Source organism: Cavia porcellus, unplaced genomic scaffold (genome assembly GCF_034190915.1).
Source record: "Cavia porcellus strain 051 isolate PalLab524CR breed Dunkin Hartley unplaced genomic scaffold, mCavPor4.1 scaffold_7, whole genome shotgun sequence".
NCBI lineage: Eukaryota > Metazoa > Chordata > Mammalia > Rodentia > Caviidae > Cavia > Cavia porcellus.
In genome coordinates this window covers 8,972,824-8,993,548 of record NW_026947490.1, presented here as the reverse complement: position 1 = coordinate 8,993,548, position 20,725 = coordinate 8,972,824, and the positions used below count along the sequence as shown (strand labels likewise).

General features: G+C 39.1%; 1 protein-coding gene across 5 annotated transcripts in view; it reads right to left on the bottom strand.

Moving 5' to 3' along the window:
• Grik1 (glutamate ionotropic receptor kainate type subunit 1) overlaps positions 1-20,725 on the bottom strand; it is a 378,892-nt gene that overhangs the window by 91,914 nt on the left and 266,253 nt on the right. For all 5 annotated transcript variants that reach the window (XR_010048588.1, XM_063252525.1, XM_063252527.1 and 2 more), the window contains exons 5-7: positions 16,624-16,677; positions 13,557-13,730; positions 5,198-5,341 (exon numbers count right to left, since the gene is read on the bottom strand). Coding sequence is in view for 4 of the 5 variants with exons in the window: in XM_063252525.1 (XP_063108595.1) it covers positions 5,198-5,341; positions 13,557-13,730; positions 16,624-16,677 (372 nt within the window). In the remaining variant the exon portion in view is untranslated. The remainder of the gene's footprint in view (positions 1-5,197; positions 5,342-13,556; positions 13,731-16,623; positions 16,678-20,725) is intronic.

Sequence of the window (20,725 nt, the reverse complement as noted above, 5' to 3'; positions counted from 1 at the left end):
AACTAAGATATCTACAAAATTTTCATTAATAATCTTTGGAGTTTATCTGTTTCAGTAAAATTTATACATAGCTACAAAAACCAACTATCAGGAACATCATTTTGTTCCACTTGCCACACTGGCTTATCAATTAGCAATCATATTTGAATTTCTCAGCCCAGAGGTTGTATTTCTAGTTGTCCTGGAATATTTACTTTAAAGAATATCTTTCCATTTCTACGTGGGGCCACGTTTTGCAGGCCCAATAGGACTCCTTAGGCTCCATTTATACTTTTGTTATTCCCTGTGATAGAATGTCTTTCCATTCAAATTCTAATTTACATTTCGATTCAGGTACTCTTACTGAAGGATTTAGGGATCTCAAAATGCTAGGCAGATGCCTGGTATTGCAGACAAATTTGTGTATATTTTATGTATACAATTGATCTACATTTTAAATCAGTTTTAAAAGAGATTCTGTGGTGGAAAAATAATTAGGACTCACTGATTTAACCCAAAATCTCTCCTTCCCTTTTCTGAACGCAATTGTCTGTTCCTCTCAGTACTAGGACTAGAGAGGTGGAGGTGCCTGCTCCCCCTGCAGCTCATCCACCCACTGCTCAAGGGCCAGCCTGCCTGACACCCAGCTTGTGACAGTCCATTACATTAGCCTGGAAAAGCTGACTGTCTGGTTGAGTGCTGCCTAGTGTCTTCTGGTCCTCCTGAATAATTAGCAGTGTGCTCTGTGGTTGCAAGTTTCTTTATTCCCTGTCTCCATTGCCTTTTTTCTCCTATACCCTGCCGGCCCATCCCTATGGAACTCCTGATTTCTCTCTGCAGGGTCCTCTGCTCATTTTTGCAAATTGCTGCTACAGCATCCTAAACCTCAATAATAGCATGGGTGACACTAATGTGATTAACAGCAAATACAGTGCTTACAATGCGCTTGCCAATATACTTAATGCTTTTTGCTTCATTCGCTTGCCTTCCTGTCTGTCTTAGTTACTTTTTACTCGTTGCTGAGACAAAATACCTGATGCCCAGGTTGGGAAAGGGAAGATTTATTTCTTACAGTTTTTGGAGGTTTCAGTACACACTCAGTTGGCTCCAAGGCAGGCAAACATGGCTGGGCCGCAGTTCATGGCGGCTGCAAAAAGCAAACAGGAACCAGCAAAGAGCAAAACCCACCTTCTTCCTGCCATTACATCACATCCTGGCTCCACCCCTATGTGGGTGTAGCACTGACATCATCAATCTAAGCACTATACAATGAACCATCACAAATGCACAATGCAAACTCATGAGGCCTGGGGGACACAGACATAAACCATGACACTGCCTTACGAAGTATACTTTTTAAACAGAATTTTCTGTTCCACGGAAGCTACTTTTACTGAGAAACAACTGCATTGCAAACATTTTGTTAGTATTCACATATAATATACATAATCCTCAGGAACATACGGTGTAGACGACTTTATTCTCACATTATAGAGAAAATAGGAACAAAGAATTGAAAGCACAAATTACCCACAGTTAATCCCAGAGCTTGGAAACCTTGAGGAAGAAGGATTACCAGTATGAGTCCAGCCTGGGTAACTTCGTGACTCAAATTTGTGTCAATATAAAAAAAAATAAAAGAAATCCTAAGGATGTGGTTCAGCCTGAAGGGCCTGGGTTCAATTTCCAGTACACCCTCCAATAATCACACCAATAGTAATCTGCAGTTCGATTTCAGAGTCTGTTCTGGTGCCAGAACTAACTAGGTTAATATATTCTTAAATTCATTGTCTCATCTCCCATAGAACCTGCAGCCCTCGTGGACAGGTTTGGCCAGCCTTGGCTCTGCCTTACTTGACTATTTCCTAATACTATATTCATATACGGAGTGTTCCCCATGGTACTTGCACTTGCTTATAGATTTCAGGTGTGAATTTTTCAGTTCCTTTGTTTGTTCAACCATTGATCTATTAAGTGATTCACTTACTAGGTGCTTCTTCTAGGTCTAGCATTGTGCTAAAACAACAACAACAACAATAACAACAAAAATAAAACCAAATAAACAAACTAGGAAATTGATTCTGAGAAAGCACAGCATGGAGAAAGACATGTAAACAAACACGACACCTGTAACGGAGGTGTGGGAGCTCACATCCATGAGCAAGGATGAGCAGATAGAGATGCTTGCATTGAGACCTAACGAGTGACCCAGGAGAGGCGTGGCAAGGGAATTCGGCAGGCTTGGTATGTCCAGCAAAGCCTGGAGACAGGGCAGGGAAAGAAGAAGGCGGCACAGGGATGGGGAAGAAGATTGCTGGAGACCTGTTACAGCCTGCTAACGGATGTGGGTTTCATGCTGTGGCACAGAATATCTCCAAATAAAGCCTGCCGCTTTTCAATCATGTAGAATTTATGTTAGCAGACAGCTGAAATTGCATCTTCTACCTTTGGGGAGAGGCTGTTACTTGAGATGGCAAATTATTGCTTATACAAGGGGCTGGGGATGCAGTTCAGTAGAAGAACCTTTGGCTGGTATGGACCAGGTTCTCAATTATATCTCTGGCATTGAAAAACTGCAAAAATAATTGTGTGTGCCATTGTGTTAGCATATGTATGTAAGTATTTATGTATGAGTATAACTAACATAATAGATGGCCAGTACTTCTGAGTTGGAATTTATTAATCTCCTAACATGCACTGGTTTAACAAATGCACAGAAAGCTAACATTAAACAATATTCTACCATGTTGCAAATGTTCTTTAACTCCTCCGCTCTTACCAGCCAGCCCCAAACACTGAATGGCAGTCAAGCTGTGATACACAGGAGAAAGGCTCCTGATTCTGAATAAGGCGCAGCTCTCAGGGATCGGTGCACAGGCCACCACCTCTGCTTGGAAATTTTACCTCCTGTGATGAATTTGATCTTCACAGCGTAAATCCAATCTGCTGACTTGCTCCTATGCATTATGTCAGATTCTACTTTTGGAACTCCTCAAGAAAGTGAAATTACCAAGCAAAGTTTCAGGAACAAATGCCTTATTTCAGGTTTCCTAATAAAACCCAATGCTTGCAACATTTTGTTACATACTCATTTAAAGAAATATGCACATTTCTCTTTCACATGTTTTGGTTCATCTCAGAATTTCCTCTATGCCAGTCTCACAGCAGGCTGGGGCATTGTGCTAGTTTACCTCCCCTCATCCCATCTTCTCTGTGGGTATCCCTGCCTTGCCAAAGGCAGCATATGGCACAGCGACTCATCTGACAAAAGAAGAGGAAGATAAGATGGCAAGGATTTCTGGTGCATTCTCTCCCACATCCTTCTTTCACCCTTCACTGTGGAGATGGAGAATGAGGATATTTACACCTTGGAATGAATGAATACAAAATTCTTGCTTCTGATGTGGTCCCTTGTCTTGCAGCTCATTATTTCTTTAAACATAACTAAGTGTGGCCTGGAAACTTCATCTTTTTATACAACTTAAATACAAGGAAAAAGGCACTTGGGTATACCTAGCGTTTGATCTTAAGCTTTTGTGTAACTCCTGCCTCTCCTTGCAATAGTACAAGATAAAAGGGAACCAGCTGTTTTCTTGTTGAAGATCAAGGTAATCAGGACAGCGACTGAGGACATAACCATGATCACAGCAGGGAGAGGAGGAGGCCAGGTGATGGTTTTCTATCAGGCACAGTATGTCAGATTTGTAACTGTCAGAAAAGGGCATTGTATTTCATGCCTGTTCGTGATTTCTTTGTTGTTGTTGTTGCCAGTTTGAAATTCCTGGCACCATTCTCAGTTAATGGAATTAGGCTATTATAAGTATAAATACCTTAGCTAAGAGAATAGCTAATATTCCAGGTTCTTACTATCCACCTGCACTGTGCGTCACAATAGTAGCTTTACTATTTACCCACACAATAACATTGTGAAGCAAAATGGTGTTATTCCCATTTTATAGAGGAGGAAACTAAGACAGAAAGGTTAAGTAACTTGCCTGGATCATCCATCTCTTAAACCTTAGAGGATTTGGGATTTAAATCTAAATAGCCACTGTTAAGATGAGGAAGAGGGGCACAAAATTTAAGCAAGAACTCTTCAACCTTGTGCATGTGAAGGATCACACCTGTGCACGAGTGCTTCCTTAAATCACAGCCTAGTTCCAGCTTGCTGTGCAGCCTAGGGCTTTAGACCTTGTCTGTCCTGCCAGTCTGAGTCTTTCTGCTATAGAGTCAGCAGCCTTCAATGGGGAAGCAGATTGAAAAGTCCCAGAAAGCCTACACAGGAACTGAAGAGAGCAACAGAGCCAGAGCCCAAAGCAAGTAGCTTTCCTAGGGTACAACGAACCCTCTACTTGCACAATGCATTCTCTCCCATTTTGCTCATGTGTAGATTTGTCTCCCTCCATCCTCCTACAGTTTGGAGAAGAAAGAGGATACCTCTTACTGAGAGGCAAATCTCTGTATCCCACAGAGAAAATACTAGATCTTCACAGAACAGGATGCATATTTAGGCCTGCTTGCTTTGATGTGTCTTATTTTCCTATTGCCAAGTTAATAAATACCCTGAGGTGCACGTTGGACACAAATAGATCCCAAAGGCACATAGACTCTTGGGGTCTCAGAAAAGAAAGGGAAGTCAAACTGCCTTAGAGAATGGGAGAAGAGGAGGAGAATCCAAGGTCTCAGGCCATTAGGGGAGAAGTGTCCTAGTTTGTACTCTTAAGATCTTTTGGAAGACCAAGCAGATTTTGAGTGGGACAAGACTTTTCTCAGTTACTTATTGGCAAAATAATCACTATGTCACTAAGATACAGAGTTCTTTTGTTCAGTCTCAGTCAAACACTTTGAGGCCACAGGGCTCATGTGCTTACAAGGTGGGGTTCCCTCTGCTGCCCTTCGGTGACCATCTTGCCCTTCTCTTGAGAGACTACACTGGACAGTATATACTCACAATCTCATGGGAAGCTTCATGTGGAGGAGCAGGAGTAGTTGGAGTCATGGAGGATGAAGAACAGTGACTGTGATGACCTGGTAGCTTTGAACTCAGCATCATAGTAGAAAACATCCTGGTGGTGACACCTGAGAGGACTGACTGGCAATGGTTTCCCCTCCATTGGGGGTTTCATGCCAGTGGGACTGTGTAGAAGGGCCCCAGCAAAGCACAAGGCAAGAAAGGCTAAGCGGAAGGGAGTACTGGGTTAAAGGAAACATCACTTGCCTCTTTGATCAGGTTCATAAATCGGGGTCCCAGGCGCCAGGGCTTGTGTCGATGGCACTGCAGGGAGCTGACGGTCAGCTGTGAGGCCCGGTGGGAGGCGATGGCCACCATGTACACAGCGTCGTACATCAGAGCAGCTTCTGTCTGCGGAGAAAAGCACACACCACGTCTTCAGTCTTCGCTTACTTTCCTTTATCTGCAAGGTCACAATCTCTGCTTCCGAAGACCATTTTTCCCTCCAGCTGGACAGTTTTCATTCCCCAGAGACTACTTTTTTCCAAAATAATATCTTATGCTGTAGAGTAAACTGAAATCATATCTCTGTTTCATTTTGAGTTCTTCAAAAAAGCAACCAGATAAACCATGGAAGACCTGATTCAGGAAACAAGTATTTCTGGAGTGTCTTGTTAAGTGTGGCGCTATGATTAACTACACTGATCAAGAACCTACTAAAGCTCACTATTTCCATATCAGATTTTGCCTTTTACCATTTATTTACATTTATTTAATTATTGCTTTATATTTGGTAAAAAGAAACTCCTGGAAATAAAACTAAAAGATGCTTTACAGTTAAAGGTATTTGTGTTGGTCACTTCCACTTTCCTGAATTGAAGGTTATAATCATGAAATCAAGGTCAAGGGCAGCTTTGAGGAGCCAGATTTACAGAGGAGAATACACCCACCCATGACAGAGATTCAAAGCAGTCAGTCTTCTTTTGGTTGGGTATCTCTTTCTCCCTTTCCTCATAAAATTCTTTTCATTTGCAAGACTTTACATAATACTTAGAGCAATTTATAAAACATACTGCCCTGTGGCTTGCTTTGAGAATAAATCTTATAATACCTTCACATTTTACTGGAGGGCTTTCATTGCAACTTTAAATATATTAGCTCATTTGAAATTTCCATAACTCTTCAAAATAAGCAGAACTGAGAGATAAAGCTTCTTATGTGAAAAAACTGACCTCTATGCAAGACACTGATTCATGAAGGGTCATAGTATATAAGTGATTAGTGCTAGAGTTAAACCTAGAATCTAAATTACTGAATGACAATTTATTATATAGGTTTTCTGCATTCAGTTTAGTCATTCATTATTTACTATGCATCGATTATATCTTGATGGAGGCAGAAAGGGAGCTTGGAGCTACTACATTTTGCCTTGTACTAGTATTTGAAGCCAGGGAATACTTGTGCAATTTGAATGCTTTTAATTTTATGCAACCTCTGTCATTGCATTTTGCATATCATTATGGTCATTTGCTTTTGTATTTGTTTACTGATAAAAATATGACTATTTTGAAGGCAGAAACTACTTGAATATGACCTTTGATTCCTTCCACAGTGCTTGGTGCACAAAAGTTATTTGAAGGAACATTTATGGAATGCATTAATATTACTTCATGCCTTAAAATTAAGTGTATTTTTCTGGAGAACTGCATAATCCCAAGGTTTTGGGATACATAATTTCACTCTTATAATGGACATACAGAAGTCAGACTGGAGGTGGCGGTGATAGTGTTTGCTAAAGCATGGAAATGTTTTAAGATGATATTATCCGTCTTGTAAATGAGAAAATTAAGATTTATGGAAATTGAGGTACTGGGATAAACTACTCTGCCAATCAGCTACATAGCAAGGTTGTAAAACTATGTCTTTATCATTCTACTCTGATGTTCTTCACCCATTATTTTATACAAATTTGGTTTAATTTAGAGCGAGTAAATAACTTGTAAATTGAGATATTTTTGTAAATGCAATCAGAAGTATTAGCTAATGTTTACTAGTTATGAAATGTCAAGTCTTGTTCTCAATCTTTGAAAACATTGAATTTTCACCTTCATGTTTGCTCCTTTATGGAAAAGAGTAAGTGATTAAATGATGTCTTTAATAGTGGAAAGCATTTGAACTCTGGAAGTTGGCACTAGAGGCTATGCTCTTAGCCCTAAATTGTGCTTTAGAATCATGTTACTGTACTTATCCAATGACTTAGTAGTCATACTCAGTGATTGTTAAAATATTCACTGACAATTTACTGCATACTAACACTGTTTCATGTGGGTCATTTTCTGTTGTTGAAACTAAATTTTTGAAATATGTACCGCCCTCATTTTATAGACAGGGAAACTGAGGCTTGGAGAGACAGAATAACTTGTTAAAATTATGTCACCAATAAAGGAAAGGAATGAGAATTTCTACTCAGGATGCAAGCTCAGATTTCAGAGCTCACTGCTGTAGTCACAATGATAACCTGGGACTTTTAGGCAGTCAAATATACTGAGTTTTTTATATATGAATTTGTATTTATGCAGTCTTTTCTTGGTAGCTAATGGGAATGGTTCTAGGATATCACTCAGATATCAAAATCTGAGGATGCTCAAGTCTCTAACAAAATGGCACAGTGAGGGCATGTAACTATGCACACTCTTTTGTCGCCTTTAAATCAACTCTAGATAATTTAATTTATAATACTGAATGCTATGTGAATAGTTGTTGTACTATTTTGCATAAGGAATAATGAAAAGAAAACTCTATGCATGTTGAATACAAATGAAATCTTTCTTCTTGAGCGTGTTTGATGCTTGATCGGCTGAATTCACATGTGCGAGCCCATGGATAAGGAGGCCCAAATGTTTCAGGAGTTCACTGGTGACTGGTGTGGTGGAGAAATGTAGAGAGTTGAATTCTAGTGATCTGCATTTTTCATAAACTTAAGTGAAAGAGGAATTTAATTTTTTTTCTCTAGGCTGCATCCATAACTAAATATTTCAAAACTGTAAATCTGATTAGTGGTTTCCAAATCTGAAGAAAAGAAACACTTACTCTAAAAACGTGCTCCCCTTTAACGTAGAATTTTTTTTCAGATAGGCAAACATTCACTCCCTTTTTATAGCACTAATAAAAGATCCCATTGCCTTTTCTCTCCCTTTCACTTTTGTCCTGGAGGGCTGCATACTGAACAACATCTCTGATTTTCCATTTTTGTAAATAGATAATGTAATAGAAATTGGCCTAGGTTTTAAATTTTGTTCTTCCAAATGTGTTTATGTTCACATTTTATATATATCCATTGAAATCCTGGATGAAATCACATCGCTCAGTGTCCCTAAGAAAATCTTTGTACCACCATCTGGATCATGAAATAAGCATATGGAGAGCTGGCTGTTCACCAGCGCACATTATTTTGATTATTACAACAATGTGTACTAAAGAGTCAGCTCAGTGGGCTTGACGTTCTCAAATCATACACATTCTGAAGAAAGGACTAGCCCTTAACTAGATCCTGGGGGACAGTATTTAATCTCTGAAGCTATACTGTCTGACAATATTGTCTTCATATTCTTGTGGTCTTGGACACGTCAGACAATTTATGCCAATGATGTGATTTTGTTGAACAAAGCACTGCACCATGTTGTATCATCTTGACCTCTGGAAGGGTTGGAGAATAACTTGGTTCTGTTATGCTTGTGTTCTGTCCCAAGGCACTGGCCTCTATCTAGCCTGGACATTGCTTTCTCACTTAATTGCTGAGGATTAAGCACTTTATATGTAACATCCCCCAGGGAAAAAAAACCAAATGGTGCCAAATGCCTAGTTTCTCCCACTCTGGACACTTCCCTTTGTGTTGTTTCTCATGACTTGATTTTACTCGTTATTTGTTACTGTAATAAACTGTCACTGTGAGGAGAACAACTTTTCTGAGTCCCATCAGTCCCTTGAGCAAATCACCAAATCCAAGATTGGCTTGGGAATCCCAGCACAAACCAGTGAGAAGCCACCTCGCCTTAGCAACAAGATCTACACAGCTCCAGTGTCTCTGTACTTTACCACCTTCCCTGTTTGTAATTATTGTTAAGAAACAGACTGTTGGAAAAACCTGGAGGGAACTGAGGTGCTGCAGAGGGAACTAATGTTTGGAGCACAAATGCATAAGATGAGTAGGCTTCTCTCCAAATTTGAAAACATTTACTAACCTGATGGTGATGGACAAAGCAATGTTGTGAGAGAAGTATTCCCAAATAATACCATTTCTCCCTGATTTCCTGGCTGCTTCTCTAGCTTGGTATTGTTTCCTTTTAAAATCCAAAATATCTCACTCACTCTAAAGAGCAAGCAAGAATTTTCCACTTAATATGGATTAGCCAGTTTTCCTCTTTTCTGAGGCTTGTCTCAGGGAAGCAGGGAGGATATTGGCAAGGGGCCGGAAGGACAGCACTTATCCTGGGAGAGCCCCGCTGTGGAGGACAGGTGGGTGACTAGGAATGCTGCCAGGAAGCCAGAGCAGCAGAGGAGGCACTGCTCTTCCTCAGCACCTCAGCACCCGGGAGTTGGAGGAGCCACCCACAAGTGACAGAGACTTGGGAATGGGTTTGTGGAGGTGGCAAAGAGACCAGCACACACTCACAGTCTAGAAACTTAGTAATTAGGACAATAGCCTCAGCAGGCCCATCGAGACTTGGCAGAGAGGCTGGCGTCACTTGAGTCTCAATGAATAATTACTGGCTTTTGAAAGAAATGGTGAAAAGTAGGGAGGGGTGATTTTACACGGAGCAAGAAAACACATTTGTGTGGGTCCACGGGTCATATAAGGTCACACAGGTGCCAGGAAAAGGGCCAGCTTGAGAGACTGGTACAATACAAGGAACTTACAAAATGTCCTTTCTCTTTAATAAATTACAAATTGGTGAAACAGCCACAAAAGTAAACTCATTTCTATGCCCTGGAAGTTTTGCATGTGTTTTGTGATTTAATCAGCGGAATGACAATGCAAAGTATTACTACACAGATGCGTAGAGCCACAAACAGGTTCAGAGAGGCCCAGTAACTTGCTGAGGTCACTTTGCCAGTAGACACAGCCAGGACCTGGGAGGACCTTGTTTCTCCTATTAATCCAGTTGCCTATGGCCTTTTTATCACAGAGCAGCAGTGGAAACCCAGGGAGGTTTTCCACAGATGTTCTCCTTGAGAACAATTATTATAAGGCATGTTACACGTGAGAGTGCAGGTCAAACCTACTGACAACGTCACACTGAGAATGCACTAAGCGATTGGAAAGGCAGATGACAGTTCAGTGGTCTATTACTTCTGCAGTCCCTATGTGCTACTTTACTGTAAACCGTTCTGGTCCACACCCAGAGAGGACTCCATCTGAGAAGGAGCCAGTCCATTACTGCTGCCTTTGCAAATGCCAATGGACTGAACTAGCCCAAGTGCTTGGGAAAACTTAAAAGTGGTGAAGAGAAATGAAACAGGATTTATAACAGTTGCTCCAAAGATCTGATGCATTAATTGGCACTCGAGTTAATAAGATGCCTCTTTTACAATCATAAGATATCTTTAACAGTGAATTTTAATGCTTTTGAACTCTAAAGATTCAGTAACAGTTTCCTTAACTCAATTTTAGCTCTATTTTTAAAGTTAATATACTTTTCTTTAATTAAATCTAGAGTGAAGATTTTTTAAACTTGTGTGATGACTGACTTTTATTTTCATATTTGAATGTGTTTTGACATATAGCAATACTCTTTGAGAATTTTTTGTGTAGGAAATTCTGAGATATTTTGAAGTGTTAAAGTACTAAAGAGGAAAGCAGAGATGTAGGTGAGAAGCCAATACATAGGTTTCTGCTATATTATTTTTAAACTTTCTATGTAATATGTATGCATATGTAGACATCTATAAATGTAGGTGGCACATAAACAATATGACTATAAAGAGCTACAGGTAATTTTATCTTGGAAAATAGTGGAATATATATGATATTAGGGAATGCAATTCTCTTATAGTAAGTCATTGTTTATAATTGTGGTAATGGCATTAATACTGGTTAGAAGATGCCAAATTTTAAAAATAAACATCACTTTAGGATAACTTCCGTCTTTGTTAATCATGCATATTTTTTATTTATTGGGACTTTTTTGGACTTTCATGTTTATTTCAGGTCATTGATATTTTTTATTTAATATGTTGTTTCTCAGTAGAATCTTAATTGCGTGTACTTAGTGCCTTTTATTAATAGCTTATTTATCTTAAGGCCTGTTTCATGCCAGGCCTTCCTAGTGCTAGGATAGAGCAGTGCACAAAGGAGCAAAGTACTTGTTTTCCATAGAGTTTATATTCTGGTAGGGGAAGGCACCGAACCAACAAATCAAAACATAGTGTACGAGGTTTTTAAGAGAGGAGGCCACCATGATTAATGGTTCAGAGGAAGCCTCTCTGGTGAGTTGAAAGCAGTAGTTTCTATGCAGCAACAACATAAGTTAAGAGCGAGGATTTCTTAGCTCTGACCTGGACTTGGCGCAATGATTGGTCCATTGGATGTTCTTATGCAAGCCCTGTCATTTTCTCTACAACTCAGATTCCCTATGCTTAACTCAGCCATAACCAGGAGAAACAGAAAGAAAAGCACACGTGAATGCAGTCTTTGGACAAAGAATATTTAATACTATGCTTCCCATAATCAGTTTCAAGGCTATCTCTGAAAGGATCCAATTGGAAGTAGATGCAAGGCTCTGTCACATTTTTTTGACTAATATTATCATGAACTGCCACAATCATTCTATGACTTTTAGAGCACTCTGGTGAACAGCCTTCTTCTGGTCTAGTAAGCTATCATTTCCCTTTTTTATAGTTTGTAAACAGCAGTGATAACAATAAGAACACAGCCTTGAATCCCTTCTCTTAGGCTGTATGACTATGCAAAACCAGGTGTCATCTGTCTCGGGGGACTCAGGTCTACCAGCAGCCCAGGACAAAGACTGTGCCCTGGGTCAGCAGTGTTCCTTATGGCTAACCTGAGTCTAGGTGAATTGTACTGTTCTATCTCCATTGCTCTGTGGTCTTCCCTGATCTCAGGAAGACCTCAGGAATATGTGCAAACCTTTCAACCAGCTCGATACAATGGAACATGCATATATATATATATATATATATATATATATATGTATATATATACATATAAGCTCCTTTAGTATAAATCCTCTGGTATACATCCCAAAAGCAAATGAAAATTACTTGAAAGCTCAGCTTGTGGTAGAAATACTGAAGGAAGGCAGAGTAGTCAGAGGATTTTGAACCATACTTATATTTCAAACAATTACAAATCCAAGTGGTATGAGAGAGAGACTGACAGAGTGCCTCTCTCCTTCTCTTTCTCTTTGGTGTTCCCCTCACTTTCAAGGGTCTTGTGTTTGCCTTGATATTTCCTTCTTGATCTTATCCAAAGCAATGTTTAAATCACCCCAAGGCCCACCTGTACCAAAATGCCTTCCATCATTATCTCTCAGATCACTGTGCATTTTAAGTGTTGTCTCAGGTTTGAAAAAGTCAGAAACCCTGAACACAGATTCATTCAGAACAACTCAATTCATTCACTTATGTCCTCTTTTCATTTGCTCCTTATAGGAAAAAGGGGAAAAAATACATCCCAAGCTTGTTTTTCAGTAAGATGATGCCTTTCAGTTATCAGTTATCGGCAAATTGCATCTTAAAAGCAAGAGTGCTTCTCTGGATGGTGGGAACAGAGAGTGAGACAGTATGCCAATTTACAGTGCTATTACCTGCTTGTTCTCCCAATAGCTTTTCGCTTAGATGCTACTGTTCTTACATAGAGAACATCTTTTTTATTATTTCCTGCTATTTTCGCTATCACCCAAGGAGCTTCATTAGAGAAATAAAGCAAGACTAGGTACATTTGACAACAAGAGACAAATGATGCTGGTGAGGAGTCCTCTAATGAGGCAGCTTGCAGTTTCTCTGTTCAGTAGAGTACCTCTGACTTGCAAGGAGACAGACCTGGCATCTGCTTCCAGAGCGACATATGGCTGGTGTTAGGCACCATCAGTGTCTGAAGAGGGGGTGCCTGTGCCACTCCGGGACAGGGAGAATGTGAAGGTGCAGACTGGATGAAATCTGGCATTTCCCCACACCTACCTGGTTCCACTTGTGAGCTGTGGCAGAATCAAGGAAAGCAAACTGGTCCTGCGAGATTCGCAAGGGCAGGTTGCTCCTCTTCTTTCCCTGCCCCTCCGGAAACCCCATTTCCAACCGTAAAAATTCGTTCCTTTTGGCCCTGCTCCACTTATTCTTTCTTCTGGATTGATTGGTGGTGGTGGCTACGTTGCCCCTTTCTTTATCTTCCATTAGCACAATCAGGTGACTAAAAATTACAGCCTTTGATAATAACCAGGCATTGTCTTTCAAAATACTGGTCAAGCTTATTCCTTTTTCTCTTTTACAAATCATGATGCATGTTAAATTACCTTTTCCTCACAGCACAGAGAATGTATGCAATTCTTAACCGAGACTCTCTGGGACATTCACACAGTAGGTCAAATGACTTCATTTTAAAGCTACTTACGGTCATCATGCCGTCCAAAAGACCAGTCTCCGGCCTGGGTGGGGCCTGCAGCCTCTCCATGGACCACTTCTCGATGATGGATGACACATGAGGGTTGTCAATGTTGAGTAGCCGGAACCCAGTCATGTTCACCCCACTGTACCTGTAGAGTTCCAGGTCTAGAGCAAATAAGTCCTGAGCGGTAATACAAATGATAAAAATAGATGCGGCTTAGCATTTCAGTGTTTGGATGCAAACTATGTGTATAAAAGTATTTCTAGTTGTTTCCATTCCCATTGCTACCTGAGAAACTAAGGCAGTAAATGATTTTCATGTTTTGTAAAACTATTATTTGGGTACATCAAGAAGAAGTTGGCTTCCAATAATTAGTAAACCTATGGGGATAAGAGATGACCTTCTGAGAGGTAATGATTCTCTTCCTAGGATATAGTCTTTGGGAGTTGGAAGGAATCTACATACATTTGGTTCAATGCTTTTACTTTACAGATGACAAGAGTAAAGTCCTTTGTGATTAAATGTCAAGGCCAAGAATAAACCATAGGTCATTTACACTGTCTTCCCTCTCTGTATCATCTCCATGCTACTGGGCTTTACTATGGAGTTGAAATTTGTAATTGCATTTGTATGTATACTGACAGGAGGGTCACTCCTGACAGGAAACAATATTGTCCCTTTTGCTTTTTGAAAATAACTCACTTTCCTTACAATGAAGACATAAGAAATGTTCACTAGGAATGTGTTCAGAATTCAGGGGATATACTAGGTCACATGATCAGGTTGGGCTGAGAACATCTTAGCAATCAAACTCATTCTCTTTCAGACAATGTTTCAGGGAAAAAAATTGACCCATCCCAGAGTTTCCTACGACAGATAAGCCTGGATGAAAACACAAAGTCTGTAAGTGAATTCACAATGCCCTGCGTTGCTTCCCTCAACCTAGATAACTTTTGGACAATGTGGTAAAACCGTAGAAAGCAGCTGTGTTTTTTAAATTCAATACCAGAATTCTTACAGCCTTTTAAAGAGTTACATATACTTCTCCTTTGTACTAAGTAACTAGTTATTTTTAAAATGTTGTTTTTACTTAGACACAAGAATTGTAACAGTATAAAAGTGATGTAGGAAAGAATGTGGGTATAACTGTAGGAAAACACTTAAAGCAAATTTAAAGATTAAGACCCAATAAAGAATAATTCCATCATCATTAGTCCAATAACTTTTGATCAACTTTTGCTCTCAATAAGCAGGGTAAAATTTCCTCAAACTACACAGATAATTCACAAAGCTTCCAGTGTACATATATAATCCCATAATATGTAAATTTAGCACCCTAAAATGAATACATTAATCATCTGAAAAGTACAACTGTCCTCAAATTTGAAAGTTCAATGGAAAGCAGGATATGGGCAATTTAGGGTCTGATTGGTGACATGCCAGGGTGAGAAAAGCAAGAGGGAAGGGTTGATAAGAGCAAAAAGTATGCAATGTATTAATCCCCAAGAACATCCTTTGACAGTATTTCTATTTCTGCTCTTCATGGTTTTCTTAAACTGTTTCAAAACCACCTCTTCTAAGTGGGCACAGGTGGGGTTGGTAGAAAAGTGAGGGACAATGGCCACGTCACCACACACAAAGTCCTGATGTTCATGGTGTGAAGGAAGGGCCACGTGTGGAAGCAGAATGAGACATTTAATAGCCCCCAAGTTCTCTCTTGACTATCCTTTTTTCCTTCCTGTGTCAAATAATTATTAAAAACTTTTATAACATTTTTCTATTAGTATGTTCCTAATACGTAGTTACTACATTTATTGTGGGGAGTTGATACACAACTTTGTATCTTTTTTCTTTTCTCCTTCTTCTTTCCTGAAATGGGGACATCTTTTTCAAATGGAAAGAGTAGCAAGATATGGAGTGGGGGAAGGAAAGGAAAATGATATCTTTTACAAAAAATAGCAAATAAAAAGAAAAGAATGAAAACAGATCCTTCAGCTGCTGTGAAACAGGAAGCACAGTTACAGAGAGGAGACAGGCAGAGGATCATGGAAACCTCAGTTTGGGAAATTCCACCTTGTACCCCACTTTCCTATGATTGTGACATCTGCCCTTCAACTCATGATGCCCCCACCACCCGTTTATGCTCTCTCTCGGGGGCACTGCAATTAGAAACGAAACTTACTACTTTTGTGAGTAGTAACAGTGTGATAGTTCTTTGGTCCTTGCTACAAATTCCTCGATTTCCCCCCTCACCAGCTTAGCTTGTCAACTTTATTTACTCAAATAGTGCATTTATTGAATTCTCCAAGAATTTGGGTAGATATTACTTAAAACACTCTTATAGATTAGAGAAGGAGGCCGACTCAGAGTTTTCTTCTCATGTAAAGATGGAATGTGTGAGAGTCGGGGGGGAATAGGCAATGTATTTTGTGGTTGATTTGTGAAAAATGCCTGGATGACAACTGTCACATCATTTTGGCTTATTAATGCTTTATGTAATTCTCTCTTGATGGGATAATATCTTAGAATTTAAGGCATCAGAGTTTCTCCTGTATTTTGTGAGTTTAGAACCACAAGTAATGTGCAATATTGTGCACAAATTTTGCACAATAATGGTGCAAAAATATTTGATGTTCAGAGTGTCTCCCAAAATCCTGTTCTTGACAGATTCCAAGCACCCATCAAATGATTCTTGGATGAACCCAGCTGTCCCTGGCCACGGGACAGGCCTGTCCCTGGAAGGAAAACTGTATCAGATCCAAGAAGGCCAAGGCACACTTCAATGCACTTTCTAAGGCTTATAGACATTGTAGATGGTGCTTGTGTATGAGTAGTTTGTGCTCTGATAATTTCAGTTCAGTGGGATCTCATCCATTTCTGGATGTATGCATATTGATTCCAGCAGGAAAAAAGAAAGAGAGAGGGAGAGAGAGACACTTTCTGTTCAGTATTGCTCGTTTTAAAAGATTTTTATGAAAGTTATGCAAATCTCTGTGATAATATCCTGTTGGCTTTGAAATCTCTGGAGATACTTCCTCTCCTGTGGAATACATTTCTACTCCGGTGTGCTTACCAAGGTTGTGAAAAAGTAGTGGTAGTATTCAGTCATCATGCCCATGAACAGAATCTGCAAAAGAGAAATAAAGGGGGAAGAATTAGAATTACAATAACCAATCGTTACTATAGTAAGGCCACTGCAAAAACTTGGGAAGATAGAACCAGAAAGGGTTTTACAAAGCTGCGGACTCAACAGATCAGAGAGTTGAGGCCAATTAGTGGCTGGTGTGCAGCAAGGCCGTTGACCTCCGTCCCACCTTGTTATGATACTGTGTTTGGCTTACATGGTGTAATCCACCTAATGATCCAATTTGAAAATAGTCAACACATTTTATATTTATAGTTGTCCATAAAAGCACAGGGCTCTGTCTTTCTCATTGCCTAGGTTTCTAAACAATTCTGTTTAAAAATACACCTTATTATTTCTTAGTCTGGTAACTTAGCGTGTCTCCCTCAGAGTAGGGCTCATTAAAAGCTGAAACAGCGTGGCTAATATATAGGTATATTTAAATGAGGATTTATTAGTAAGCATATCTCTGAGACCTGAAGTTTTTCTCTACTCCTTTCCCATCTTATCCTACAAAGAGTAGAGGAAGAAAGATCATTTAAGAAGGAAGCATATCGACCATTCTTGTACCAATTTCACAAGCTATTCTGATTCTGAGTTACCTCAGTTGTGATACTGAGAGGTCTAAAGATTTTTTTGTGTGTATATATTATCTTTATTTAGTGAGAGAGAAGAGAAGGACTAGAAAGAGCAGGAGTATAAATAGAGATCATTCATTAAACTGTGCTCTTATTTCTGACTACTGTAAATGGTATCAATACAGCAGAAAGAAGTTGCAAATGGTTCTCTACATCTTCTAAATAACAATATCCCCTTTCTTGTGGCAGCTTACCAGAAAGACTACTTAACTTCTGCCTTTTGGCCTTTGTATATAAGTGAATGAAGACTTTAAATTTCTAAAGCAGTTTTCCCACAATTCTAGTCAACTCCAGGTATAAGTTAGAAACTCTTTTGGGAATTTTCCTATCAGGTGTTCTAAGGCTTGATTACAAAGACATTCTGAACTGAAATGTCTGAATGGGGAGCCTGCAACAGTTGAGAATCTCTGTTGTATGCACTTTTAAAACTTAGATTGAAGAAATAGATTGAAATATCTGGGGGAATGAAAACAGAACATTATCAGAGGTCCTAGAAATTACGTAAAAAATGCAAACTAGAATGATTTCACATGAAAACAGATAAGGAAAGAAGAGGATACTCAGTAACAGCACATAAGGAAGCATGAACACTAATCAACACTTAACATCATCTCTACTTGCACGGGAACCAGAGGAATATTTAGGGAAATTGTCCTGTCTTGCAAGGAAGACAAATGGTACAAAACTCTCAGCATGAATCATGAGCCAATAGCATGCAGGTTTCTCCTATGATTACAAGAAGGCCAGGAACGCAAAAAGATTTAAAAGGCAGACTTGCTTTGGACCATCAATAACATTTAAAGTCATGCTTGGTAAGGTCTTGTTAGCTGGTTGTGTATCACTCACCCATATAGAGCTGGTCATTCAAGGTCAGCCAGGAATCTAATTTTTCATTTTAGTCATTAGTGAGTGTGATTGCAGCCTGGGCAACTACCATTTTGAAAAGACTCACTTAAGTCCTATGTTAAGTTATAGAGACAGACACTAAGATTTAAAATAGTGTTTCTGGAATTAAAAGCGATGTGCAAAAGCACCTGAGTTACAGCTTTCACATGGACGGTTTTCTTTCAAGACTTCCTTATGGAAACTTCAGATTCCTTGTTGAGAGCATACGTACTTTTGAAAAGCAGTCATTCAACTCATTATTTTTATTACTATTTTCATAATTCCTGGAGGCAAATATTCATTTGATATTCCTCTTATGGAATGTTTGAAATGAGATTTGAAAATTCAGTGAATAAGCACCGAAGGTTTTATTGCAGAAGGAGCCCTCCAGATAACTATTTTTACTTGCTACACCAGAAAAATTTTTGTTCTCTCACCTAGTCGTCGCTTAGGTCAGTACATCCTACTTCTCCCCTGATTTTCCTAAAAATAGAAATCAAGAAACAAATGCAGTCATTGATCATTTTCCTGTCAACTTTGTGGATACCCTAGGACCAGGAGAATGAAAGATTTCTAGACAAGAGAACTACAAAACCAGCAGCACAAAAGGTGTTGCTTTTAAAATTGTCCTTGCAGTGCTCTGTAAGGTGGAGGGGACCCACAGTCCTGTCTTCTGACAGCAGCATATTCTGTAAATGAATGTACTGCATTCGCATTATGATTTTCTCCGAGTGTTGATATTTCAACTAAAAGTCATTAAGGGATTAAGAAAATGTCACACCAGAATAAATGTCAGTTCTAAAAATAAAAAAGTTACAATCATGATACGGAAGGTTTTCTAATAGTTCTTTGCAAAGCTGACTCTTTCCCAAGACTACTCTCCTTGAATTTCACTGCTGTGTTTGTGCATGCAACTGACTGGGCAGTGATGACATGGGCAGTGTATATACCTGCCTAGCATTGCCCGGAACTGCTTTTGGTACTGTCTAAGTAACTTTTGATGGCACAAAACATACCATATCACATGCACTATTGTGTAATAAATGCAGCTGTCAATACACTTCTTATAAACAGCATATTCCTTTTAACTGTTTTCACTAATATATTCCTCTAACAATGCTAGCTTCCTAAAAGGATCAGTACTGTCAAATAATTTTAATATCCTATCAAGGATTTAGATTGTTAGTAAAAAGCAGATTTCTTTAGTAGTATTTATATATTTAAAATAGATATAGCACTTTTTATTTACTATTATTGATTTTGGAAGATCCCTGTGTGAATATCATTTGTAGTGATCATCAATTTTCCAATCTGGAGGGCACAGGATAAGATATATTACCTGACCTTCTGTGCTTCTTTGGGTTCCTGTGTGGGGGCTTGTGGGCAAAGTGAGAAAGATGCTGGAATTTATGGCTTTGCTCTCCCTGGAATACCAATGGCGTGATCATTGGTGCCAGAGGAAGCTTTTCTTCTGCATGTGGACATTTTTCTGTTCCATATGTACCAGCAGTTGTGTGAGTGATATTGTTTACAACTCTGTTTTGATTGCCACAAAGGTTACGGTCACAATGATGGCTTCTTCATGACCAACTGCTGAGGGACATTGGGTGTCTCTCAGCACCCCACATTCCTTTTAATGATATTTATCAAAGTATTCCATTAACATATCCAAGTATTTTGCAAAGCATGGGCATTATTTTAATCTGACCATTTCCTAGAAAACAAGGCAGTACTATGGAAATGGCAATAACAATAACAAAAATTTATACCCCTCAAACAGTCAGCACCCATTGTTCAGAGCATTCCACATGTCGGAGATAATCGATATTATATTGCTTTTGTAGTGCAAAACTCAAAGAGGAACTTAGTGTTTTCCTGAGCAATTTTGAAGTGCCCTTGTAATATTTATATGTGCTCTTATTACTGCTTTTTCCATTGAAAAATAGATGTCTTCGAAATTTATATTGACTAGCCCAAAGTGTATTGCTTCTTTTATAGCCTTCTTGATATAAGGATAAATTCTAAACCATAAGACATAGTTTCAAGTCAATAATTTCAAAAGAATAACTTCTAGAGGTGTAACACGCAATGCAGCTAAAATCATAGTTTGATCACCTGATAGAAATGAATTCTTCTAGCATAAGAATTTCCAGGAAGCCAGTTGAATGCTTTCAAGTCTCAGAGCAGTAATTTTAAGAAGCAGCTCTGAGTTTCAGGACACACCTCTTTTTCATTTGCCAGCTGTGGTGTTTGTGACTGTCCTCACACTACCTTCTCAATGGGGTACTTCTTGGGCCATACAGTTTTAAATACTGATCATCAGTAGAACAAGCTAGGCAGAAGTGGATCTGCAAGTTCATCTTTTTCGCCCTTAAAATTATGCCATATTGAATAAATTTATGTCCCCAAAGGAACAGTGTATTGTAGAGAAAATATGATTAAACCTCAGAAACACTGAAGTATAGAAAAACAATCCAATCCTTCACGATGTACAATGAACGGAAGGCTCCTGAAGATGTCTATATACC